The 12,609-nt window shown below is 42.3% G+C and overlaps 1 protein-coding gene across 1 annotated transcript in view; it reads right to left on the bottom strand.

The window, feature by feature from the left end:
• LOC120570939 (collagen alpha-1(XIV) chain-like) overlaps positions 1 to 12,609 on the bottom strand; it is a 333,908-nt gene that overhangs the window by 281,587 nt on the left and 39,712 nt on the right. The window contains 1 exon segment of the mRNA XM_039819635.1: positions 8,228 to 8,302. Within this exon segment, the coding sequence (XP_039675569.1) occupies positions 8,228 to 8,302 (75 nt within the window).

Raw genomic sequence — 12,609 nt, forward strand, 5'->3', positions numbered from 1 at the left:
TATAAAAGAGACTTCAGATACAGTATTAGGGGACCACTAAGGCCTATATAAAAGACTTCAGATACAGTATTAGGGACCACTAAGGTCTATATAAAAGAGACTTCAGATACAGTATTAGGGGACCACTAAGGCCTATATAAAAGAGACTTCAGATACAGTATTAGGAGACCTAATATGCTATATAAAAGCATCCAAAGAGCACCATGTCATGGGACTTAAAAGGTAAAAGGTGCCCTGCCACACGTACAGTATTTCATTACTTTGTGGTAATGTCTGAAGTTCTACCATGGACTGATACATTTTTTGTGAAAAAAATCACTTTGTTACCTTGTTTCTAGCGTGGTATAGAAAGCCTGCAGGAAGACACAGCTCGATTTGTGCCAGTTCTCATTAATATTCAACGAGCTAAGCTGCTTGACCCTGATTGGCTAACAGCTAGCCAATGAGACCATGGCTAGCCGCATCCTTTACCCAGCGCAACTGGGCGAGCTCATGAATATTAATGAGCTCAGGCAGTATGATGTCAGACTGACCAGCTGTTGTGATTGGTCTGATTTCTCTGCTTATTTCTGTTCAGTGGCTAGAGCTGACAGAGGAGGTAGCAGTTCATTTTCACATTCACCACATAACACAAACACATATGGATGGAAAATATGGGGTTGAGATCCCCAACTATCTTGAAAGGTCCTGGGACATGTATGCATGTATTTAAAAAAGCAACAAAAGCATTGAAATTTTTTGAGAAAAACCTTCAAAAAAAAAAAAAACACCACGAAAAATGCGACAAAAACTCAGAAAGAAGCAACAAAGGCTTCAATAAAATCCTCCTGCAAGGCGACAAAAACGTTGAAATAAATTGTCCAAAAAACCCCTTGAAACAGGCGACAAAAACGTCCCAAAAAATTGTCTGATTTTATTTTGAAAAAGGCGGCCAAAACTCGAAAATAAGCAACCACAAATGTTTAAAAAAAAAACGGCAAAAATGACGGAAAAAGCAACAAAAAGCATTGAAAACGAGACAAAAAAAAGCTTCGGAAAAAGTCCAGCTTTGAATATAGGACCCCCCCCCCTGCAAATTACACCTATGTAATGTCAGGAAAAGCATCCAAAAAGCCTGATCAGTGCAATGCTAATGTACTGAGGCTTGCATTAAAAATTGAATTTGAGTGTGTGGATGCTTTTCATTTTTTTTTTGTTATACACATCGTCTCGTGTCTCTGGTTCTTAGCAATAAATGTCTTACATCCAAAATCACTCAGATCAATATTCAAAGACCACAAGAACGCACGGCTCGCAGGTTTGGAAAACGCTTTCATACTTTCGTATGTAAAAGACGTGTCATCCTGAAAACTCTAGCACAGCAAACTCCATCTGGATAAATACAGGTTAGAAAAGTACACACTCTTCCTGACACTTGTGGGGAAAGCATAAATTAACGGTGACTTACTTCCATGTCACACACGTGCTGCTTTTTGTTCTTTTCTTTCAAACTCTCAAACTCCCGATGAGTGGAACATGAGGTCCAAGCTGTGATTCTATTATTCCTGCCTGTCCACCGCTGACATGGTCTAATTACTGTGGGCCGAACAAATGGACCGCGGATTAGACCTTTAGAATAAATGGGTCATGTCAGTCCTACACACAGAGACACACACACACAGAGACACAGAGACACACACAGACACACACACACAGAGACAGACACACACACAGACACGCAAAGACAGACAGACACACACACAGAGACACACACACACAAAGAGAGACACACACACAGAGACAGACACACACACACACACACACACACACAAAGAGACACACACACACACAGAGACACACACACACACAGACAGACAGACACACAGAGACACACACACACACAGACACACACACACAGAGACACACACACAGAGACAGACACACACAGACACAGACACGCAAAGACAGACAGACACACACACACAGAGACACACACACCCGCACACACAAAGAGACAGACGCACAGACAGACACACACAGACAGAGACACACAGAGACAGACACACACACACTGAGACACAGACACACAAAGAAACAGACACACACACTGAGACACAGACACACAAAGAAACAGACACACACACTGAGACACAGACACACAGACACACACAGAGACACAGACAGAGACACAGACACACACACTGAGACACAGACACACAGAGACACACACACACACAGAGACACACACACACAGACAGAGACACACACACACAGACAGAGACACACAGACGCACACAGAGACACAGACACACAAAGAAACAGACACACACACAGACACACACACACAGAGACACACACACACACACAGACACACACACAGAGACACACACACACACACACAGAGACACACACACACACACACACACAAAGAGACAGACGCACAGACAGACACACACAGACAGAGACACACAGAGACACAGACACACACACTGAGACACAGACACACAAAGAAACAGACACACACACTGAGACACAGACACAAAGAAACAGACACACACAGACGCACACAGAGACACACAGACGCACACAGAGAAACAGACACACACAGAGACACACACACACACACACACACACACAGAGACACACACACACACACAGACACACACACACACACAGACACACACACACAGAGACACACACACACACACACACAGAGACACACACAGAGACACAGAGACACACACACACACACACACACACACAGACACACACACACACAGAGAGAGAGACACACAGACAGACAGACACACACAGACACAGACACACACAGAGACAGACACGCAAAGACAGACACACACCCGCACACACAAAGAGACAGACGCACAGACAGACACACACAGACAGAGAGACACACAGACAGACGCACACACACACACACACACACGCAGAGACACACGCAGAGACGCACACACATGCACACACAGACACACTTTTAAAGATCACAAGTCCACTTTGTCGTTGACCCAAAGGCTGCTTGTCAAACTGAAGAAACATAGGGATATTACAACGTGAACCTTGATTAGTCTTTCCTTATTATTGGAGTTTAATCTGCAGGTCGTTTGCTGACTCCTGGGACCACACGCTTTTGTCCCGAATCCGAATCTTTCACGATACATGGGCGCCAATTCCATCTGTGTCGCGATTCCCGTTCATTGCGATTCCAGAAGTATTGTGATCCGATAGTTTTTTGTTTTTTTTAGAGGGCGTGCGCCCGTGTGCACCCGCGGAGGAAAACATAAATCGGCGCCTGTGGTTAGTGGGTTTCCACCTTTCACCTTCAGCTAACCCCCATTTTTACATCCCTAACGAGGACGTATGGTATATCAGGTATGTAGGAACACACACGCATACTTTCCGGTGTCGACTCGGAGCACAGGTGAGCCGACTGAAGCAACAAGACGGTGACGTAACCCAGGCCGACTGTTTGACAGAAACACAAACAGCGAGAGTGTGTGTGTGTGTGTGTGTGTGTGTGTGTGTGTGTGTGTGTGTGTGTGTGTGTGTGTGTGTGTGCCAATTCAGTCGGATCGTTGAACAGTTCCATTCGAATGATTTGGATTCCAATGGTGTAAGCTATATAAGAGTGATATAATAACGAGACAAAGCTCAGTATGTTCATATGACTACAAGCAAGCCCACACCTGCCTGCCTGCCTGCCTGCCTGCCTGCCGCAGAGCGATGCCCTGACACGTGACAGAGTGGAACTGCAAGATAAAAGTCAAATCCTCCACTGGATTCGATATTTTTTAGAAAATGAGCACAGCAATAAGCATACACCTATGGATGTACGGATTTATGACTGTGGATACTACAGCTACTACATTTGATCCTTGGTCGTTTTTCTTTGTTTTGTGTTCTGTGCATTGTACTGTTTTTGTCTGTAAAAACGTACAAGCATTTCAATAAATACATGGTTTGAAAAAATTAAAATAAGCACAGTAAAGACGTCAGATAGGTCGACACCTCCGTGTTCAGCTATATATCGTTAAACATTAGTTATATGGTTTAAAATGAAATCAGAAATAAAAACGTTTGGCAGCCATTTTTCTACTCCGGAAGCAACTAGGGGTGGGAATCACCAGAGGCCTCACGATACGATATCATCACGATACTTGTGTAACGATACAATATTATTGCGATTTTAAAGATATTGCAATATTCTGCGATATATTGCAATGTATTACCTTTTTTCCAACTTCAAATTATGTCCCCAAACAACAAATTTAACAAAAAGATAAATTTCTCTGTCTGTTCATCTCACTTCAATTTTATTGCTGCAAAATGAGATTGTCAAGCAGACAAACTGACCAACACATATAATATAATAAAAGATCGATACTTGGCGTCTGTGTATCGATACTGTATTGCCACGGAAAGTATTGCGATACTATGCTGTATCGATTTTTTCCCCCACCCCTAGAAGCAACGTCACTGTGATTCGGTCTATATTTCTAAATAAAAAAACTCCTTAAAATGTATCCAGTTCCACAAAGAAAAAAACATTAACGTAAACAATTTTTTTTGGGCTGCAGCCAGAACGATGCCCTGACATGAGACACTGGGCGTAACCACGAGATAAAGTAAAATCCTGAAAACGCTCAATGCACATTTTTAAAGAGAGGCAGATACAGACAGACCGGCAGATACAGATAGACAGACAGATACAGACAGACAGACAGACAGGGGTATGAGCCGACCTGTAGGGACACCTGCAGATGCCACCTGGGTGCTCTGAGAGCGAGGCGAGAGATCAGATGAGTTATGGTGCTCTCGTGTCAGATTAAACTCCCCATCCATCACGCAGTGGAGGACAGACAGCAAGAGAGTAAGACCGACAAATAGTCTAATGAGCAGGGTAGAAAAGCTGCGATGTAAAAAAAGGTATAATAACCTTAGCCCCTTGTACGTGTTAGCCGGCACTCTGATACAGTCAGGCGTCTCCCTCGTCTTCTCCTCAGACAATTAATAGAACTCCCTAAACTCTTCCCGAGCGTATTAGAATGGGACGAGTCTCGCATTGCCAAGGCCTGACCTAAATCTAAACAGCGCTGCCAGGTGAGGTCTGGCTACACCACAGATAGCCTTCATCCTTTGCTATTAAAACACATTGGAGAGGATTTGAATTGTCATTTAAATTCTCAATTTCCAATCATTTCAGCGCTGGTGACTTTCCTTTTGCCGCTGGCTAAAAACTCATTCTTCTATGCAAGAAAAAAACCTCTGGTATCATTACATTTTTCTTCAGATTCTCAAATATCAATATCAAAATGAGCCTCAAAAACCCTGTACTGGTCGTAGCTACAATGCTTAGTTGAATGCGCTACGTTTGCTTAGATTGACAACAAATGAGAAACCACACTGAAGATTAGCATTTAGCAATATATCGGAGTTTTCCCCCGCCATTATAAGGTTTGGGGGCAGCAACTGAGCCGAAGCCAAATCATTTAAAGACTTTTCACAGATCTAATGATTGTAGTTGGACTTCTTTAGCTTAAAGTTTTGTCTTTAGGCTTTTTGAGTGTTACTTACATATTATCTGCTTTAGCTTTTCCAACATTTTGGACACGTATGGTGATAACGGTCCAAAATTATGTGAAAAAGAGACGCAAAACTACCACAAAAGGGACACAAACCGACTACAAAGAGAAACAAAATGTGGCCTAAACCCCCTCACCAAATAAGTCTTCCACAAATCTAGGGAAAACACTGATATCAGTATTTGAAATATATATAGACTCACAATGGAGAAGTGCATCTGTACAGCTGTGAGATAACGCCATAGAACTGGGTCACGATTGCAACCACCGTTGAATCCAAGCTAATTATTAGCCTGACCAGCCAGCCCCACATCCAGATGTTGAGGTCTGGGAACTCCCCATTGGTCAGGGCTCAATCAGAGGGGCGGGATAAACAGTTGTCTTTCAAATTCCCTCTGCACGTAATAGGATAGCGCTCCAACCAACCAGAGCAACGCTAGTTGATAGATTCAACTTTTGCCGTATCCGGTCGGCAAAACTCTGAATGCATCTTCCTTTTTTTAAGAATGACTTCAGTGCCGTTCTTTGTTCTTTTCTCAAAGAAAAGCTGAACTCCAAGTCAGGGTTCATACGCATTTTAACCAGTACTTTTTGGCAAATTTCCATGACTACGTGTTCCTGAAAATGCCAGTCGACATTATACAATAAGAACACAAATCTGTGTTAAAGTTTCCCCTCAGAGGTTTGACTATAAAATGAATGACCATGTCTGTGGTTCATAGTGGGATTCATCATATCGCTCCCCGAATACGAAAATACATTTATTAAATCACATATTATTATACTGTGTTAAAAAAAATTCCATGACTTTTCCAAAACTTTCTGGGTCTTTTTAGGTTTCCAAAACCAAAAGAAATTCCATGACTTTTCCAAAACTTTCTGGGTCTTTTTAGGTTTACAAAACCTTTCCAGGCCCTGGAATTTGCATTTTTCAAATTCCATAACTTTTCCAGGTTTTTTCAAAAACCTGGAAAAAATGAACTCTGCCAAGTCTTCCAGAAGACCGCTGTTCGCCAGCAGCAGCAGCAGCCATCTTCTTTGTTTTCAAGTATCAGGGAAGGAAGCGAGCGAGCTGTCTAGCGAGCTTCGTAGACAAGAAGGGCTGTTCGATTAGGGAAAACCAATCATAATCGACATTATTTGGGACAATATTGAAATTTTTTAACACGATAACTCATCGAAAGATGTTGCGTTTATTGAACTTAAAAAAAAAAAAACTGTGAGAAAGTTAAACAAATCACCTATTTATTCAGAAATCAAGATTTTTTTTTTTTTTTTTTTTTAATAGCTGAAGATGTGAAAGGGGAGAGAGAGCTGGGCGCACACTCTAGCGTTTGAGCTATCCAGGCGCCTGACAAAATAAGAGCTTACGCAAAACATAACGTGCAAAAATAATCGTTTTTTTTGTTAGGAAGCCGCGTAGTAATCGCGATTAGTTTAGATATTTGCACAGCCCTAGAGATGTGAGTGCAGAAGAACAGACACATACACACACACACAACAACAACAACAACAACAACAACAACAACAACAACAACAACAACGCCAACGCCAGCAGACAGCGGAGAAGCCCAACCTTCAGACTGACAGCCAGCCGTGCAGGCAGCTGTTGAAGGTCTGATCAGTGAGGCTGGAGCTGTGGTATTTCAGCAAGTGTGGGCAGGGAGCCGACTGTCAGCTGTGAGAACGGAGAAGCTGACAAACCGAGGCGAAGAAGGAACTTTTGAGACAGAACGAGAGAGAGAGGAAGGAGAGAGAGAGAGAGAGAGAGAGAGAGAGAGAGAGAGAGAGAGAGAGAGAGAGAGCTGGGAAGCAAGGAAATGGTGCTGAGACGGGGCTTGAAGTGAAAATTAGAGAGACAGAAAAAGAAATAGAGGGGGGGAGAGGGAGAGAGACAGAGGGTGGACACAGAGAGAAAGAGACAGAGAGAGAGAGAGAGATGGAGGGTGGACAGACAGACACAGAGGAGAAAGAGAGAGACGGACAGAGAGAGAGACAGACAAAGAGAGAGAGAGAGAGACGGAGGGTGAACAGAGAAAGAGACAGACACAGGAGAAAGAGAGAGAGAAGACAGAGAGAGAAATAGACAGACAAAGAGAGAGAGAGAGAGAGAGAGAGAGAGAGAGAGAGAGAGAGAGAGAGAGAGAGAGAGATGGAGGGTGGACAGACAGACACAGGAGAAAGAGAGAGAGACGGACAGAGAGAGAGACAGACAGACAAAGAGAGAGAGAGACGGAGGGTGGACAGAGAAAGAGACAGACACAGGAGAAAGAAAGAGAGATGACAGAGAGAGAAATAGACAGACAGAGAGAGAGAGGAGAGACAGAGAGACGGAGGGTGGACAGAGACAAGACATACAGACACAGGAGAAACAGAGAGAGACGGACAGAGAGAGAAAGAAACAAACCGAGAGAGAGAGAGAGAGAGAGAGAGAGAGAGAGAGAGAGAGAGAGAGAGCGAGCTGGGAGGCGAGAGAACGGTGCTGAGACAGGGCTGGAAGTGAAAATTAAAAAGCGAAAGGAAGCGAAGGGAGGAATAGAGGGAGAAAAATAGGACAGCAGATAGTCTCATCATAAGAACCTACATCTAAAAAACACGCCTTTGAAGGGAACTGTGTCAAATTGAATTTAATACTTTAGTTGAAAAAAAACGCTCCAATACTTTCATCATACCATTTGACCTGCTTGTTACATTCTCCATATAACCTCCGGAAGGAAAACGTCTATCTGCACAGAGAAACATAGAAAATAAAAAAGTGAAATATTTTCATTATATCAACATTTCAGCGCGATTAATCGCACGACCGTCCACAGTTAACTCACAAATTAATCGCACGTTTTGATATCGGTTCGAAATGGACTTAAAAAAAAGGGGATCTTTTTCAAGTTTCTAGAAGAATACAAAAAAAAAAAATCGGTGATGCCACAATTTCCCACTGTGGATCTGCGTTTTTTAATTATCCAGTCTTCTATATTACTAACTCTTGATTTATGAAGTGTCTATATTTTATATAGACACTTCATAATAGTTTTTGACACACTGGGTCATCTTGTATGGTCCATTTGTAGATGTCTGTATAGTAGTAATAGTAACGGGAGACACTGGCGTGGGTGGTGATTGGTGCAGCGGCTGTGACACGTGCCTTTGGTGTGGGAGACCCCGGTTTGATTCCCACTGCGACACATCAACCAATGTGTCCCTGAGCAAGACTCTTAACCCCTAGTTGCTCCAGAGGCGTGCGACCTCTGACATATATAGCAATTTAATTTGTATTACAAGTTTTCTCAACTTTTATGTTGAATTATGCAAATGAGAGATTATCTTATTAAATATGCGCATGTATAATTTGCATGAAGTGAGACTAAATCACTTGAAAGACTTTCTGTTGCAATTTGTGTGGGGGGGTCATGTTGCACAATGCCCGTGTTTTAACCCTCCTGTTTTTTTTTAAGTTTCTACATCAGAAATTTGGGAATTCTTTCATCCAAATTGTCCAAAAATTACCTGGATGGTTCCAAACAACGCTGCTTGCAAGTTAAATGAAGGAATCAGTTCACTACTCAAATGGTTTAAATGGTTTCAACAACAGTATCCTGAACTAAACTTTGACAAAAAAACGTTTTTTCCCCCCACTTGTACACCAACAACTTATTACCACTAGTTTTACACTCATTCGGGGAATTTATGGTCACTACACCTCATGTAGCCTATATGAAATTATATGTAACTTTTGAGTTAAAAAAGCAGAAAGTATGAATCATTTCGACTAATATTTAAGCTCAAAGGACCGTATATTGATGGATAATCTCAGACTGTCAAAGTGAAGTCGGAATAATTCTATAAAATTAAATAAAAACACCAAAAATTCAATCAAAAAGTAGTAAACTGATCTTTAATTTTACTTGTGAAGAGTGTTTTCATGGAACCTTCCGTGTTACTTTTGGGCAAATTGGTTGAAAGAAACCCAAATGTTCGGATATAGAAAGTCAAATTTGACCCGACGACAACAGGAGGGTTAAGTGTGCGGACTGGTAAGTTGATGTTAGTACCCTTCAAAGTATCCGCTGAAATATAGAGGCGTCTTTCGCGATGTAAAGTCTATGGGAAACGTCTTTCTGGGCCAGCGGGATGTCAGAAGTTACAATTGCACCGTCGGTAAGGCTGTTCCTGGGGGGCTCGGGCGAGTGCATCGGTTCGGCATCACTTCCTGGTTTCCCCAAAACTACCAAACTCAAAAATCACTGCCAAAAATCACAGAACGCAGGTGCAACTTGGCATCATGACTTTGCGTAAACATACACGCCACTTCATGAGATCAGTCTGGCAGGTGCGTTAATCGCACGTCAAAAAAAATGGGTGGCGTTAAAAAGGAATGTGTGTTTAAATCGCTATTATTGTGTTCATTTTGACAGCCCCAATTAGAACGTGTAGATGAAGACGGGGGCTAACGATAGAACACAAAACTCACACGTTGAGTATCAAAGTATCAATGTTTGTCTTCCCACCCTGAGAGCAGAGTTCCTCAATGTTGAACTTAACACTGGGGTGGATAAGAAGAAAAAGGCAGGGAGGACAAGATTGGAAATTTTCGAGGGAGTGTATTTATCTAAACACACACACACACACACACACACACACACACACACACACACACACACACACACACACACACACACACACACACACTCTGTGAGCTTTGGCGTCATACATATATGTCATAACCGTTTTAATAAGGAGGAAACAATGAAAAATAAAACCAAATAGTGTCGAAAGACCAAAATATCGAATAGAGTAATAAGAAAAAGTGATGGAAAGAAAAAAAAAAACAGATAGCAGTCAAGAGAGAAAAGCAGAAAGCTGATGAAGACAAAGAGCTTGAGGGTGTGTGTGTGTGTGTGTGTGTGTGTGTGTGTGTGCGCTCTCAAATAATAAGCGGGGTGGAGATATAAAAGCCATTTTTAACTGGTTGGCATCTCTTCCCCACCTTGTCCCCTGCCTCAGCGTTAAGGTTTAGAGCTATGGCAGGTCCACACACACACACACACACACACACACACACACACACACACACACACACGCACACACCACACGCCCCAAAAAAAAGGTGGTGGTGTTGTTTGCCCCAAAATAAGCGGGTGGAGCTAAAAAAAGCCAATTTTTTTAACGCTGGTTGGCATCTCTCTCTCCCCCCACCCCCCCCATCTGTCCCCTTTAGCCTGCAGCCAGTTAGAGAAGTTTAGAGCTATGGCAGGTCTCACACACACACACACACACACACACACACACACACACACACACACACACCACGCTACACACACGCGACACCTTTGGTCCACATAACGTAATAAGGTGGAAAGAAACGAGAAAATAAAAAAATAAAAAATAGTGTCAAAAGACCAAAAAGTAAAAAAAAAAACAAACAGATGGCAGTCAAGAGAGAAAAGCAGAAAGCTTGAGGTGTGTGTGTGTGTGTGTGTGTGTGTGTGTGCTCAAATAATAAGCGGGTGGAGTCATATAAAAAAGCCAATCTTTTTATCGCTGTTGGCTTCTCTCTCCCCTTTAGCCTGCAGTCAGTTAGAGAAGTTTAGAGATTCAGCAGGTGACCTTCACACACACACACACACACACACACACACACACACACACACACACACACACACACACACACACACACACACACACACACACACACACTTTCCGCCAGCGCAGTCAGAAAGGAACACATATTCAACGACTAAATAAAGAAGACAGCAGAACAGATGAGTGTTAAAGTGAGTTAGGTTCAAACATCACGAAGCAAACTACTGCGCTGCACAAGAACACGCAACCAGGAATGTGACGCCATCGACAGACATGGTTGGCTTTGCTAACGCATGCAGCGGAGGAACCAGTATTCACTTTCTTTACTTCAGTGAAAGTGGCCTACTGATATCAAAAGAGTAAAAATATTTCGTTACAGTAAAAGGTCCACCATTGAAAAATGTTACTAAACTATATAAGAATCACCAGGAAAATGTAGCTAAAGTATTAAAAGTAGAGAACAATAAAGGGTCCAACCAGTTGTGTGTTGAATGGTGTGTGCAGGAATCTTGATGTGTAAAGTAACTAGTAACTAAAAGTAAAGTAACTAAAGATGTAACAGATGAATGTAGCGGAGTAACTAAAGTAACTAGTAACTAAAGCTGTAACAGATGAATGTAGCGGAGTAACTAAAGTAACTAGTAACTAAAGCTGGAACAGATGAATGTAGCGGAGTAACTAAAGTAACTAGTAACTAAAGCTGGAACAGATTAATGTAACGGAGTAACTAAAGTAACTAGTAACTAAAGCTGGAAACAGATGAATGTAGTGGAGTAACTAAAGTAACTAGTAACCAAAGCTGGAAACAGATGAATGTAGCGGAGCAACTAAAGTAACTAGCAACCAAGCTGGAACAGATTAATGTAGCGAGTAACTAAAGTAACTAGTAACCAAAGCTGGAACAGATGAATGTAGTGGAGTAACTAAAGTAACTAGTAACCAAAGCTGGAACAGATGAATGTAGTAGAGTAAAAAGTCCAATATTTCTCTCTGAAATGTAGCGGAGTAGAAGTAGAAAGGGGCATGAAAAGAAAAATACTCAAGGAAAGTACAAGTACCTCAATATTTGGACTTAAGGTACTAGGGGTGGAACAGTACGCAGAAGTCCCAGTTCGGTTCAGACATCACGGTTCGGGACGAGTTCGGTACGATGGAGGGACAAAGCAAAAACTAAAATGCAGAAGGCAAATTTGTTTTTATTGTGCACGATGTGTGTAGCACCGGCTGTAGCACCTCGTGTCATCCAGCCTCTCCCCTGGGCTCGCTGCCTCAGGCTGACGTGTGGAAAGTAAGATGTAAACAGTAAGTACCCCACATCATCTCCAGACTCCATCTGGAACTTGTAAACAAAATAAGACAATCTGCTAAAACTCTGATAACGCAGCATCTCTGTTCTCTGCATAGACAAACTAAATCACCTGATTAATGCAACGTTATCACGACGCCTCGTCGC

The sequence above is a fragment of the Perca fluviatilis genome, chromosome 13, assembly GCF_010015445.1.
Source record: "Perca fluviatilis chromosome 13, GENO_Pfluv_1.0, whole genome shotgun sequence".
NCBI classification, from domain to species: domain Eukaryota; kingdom Metazoa; phylum Chordata; class Actinopteri; order Perciformes; family Percidae; genus Perca; species Perca fluviatilis.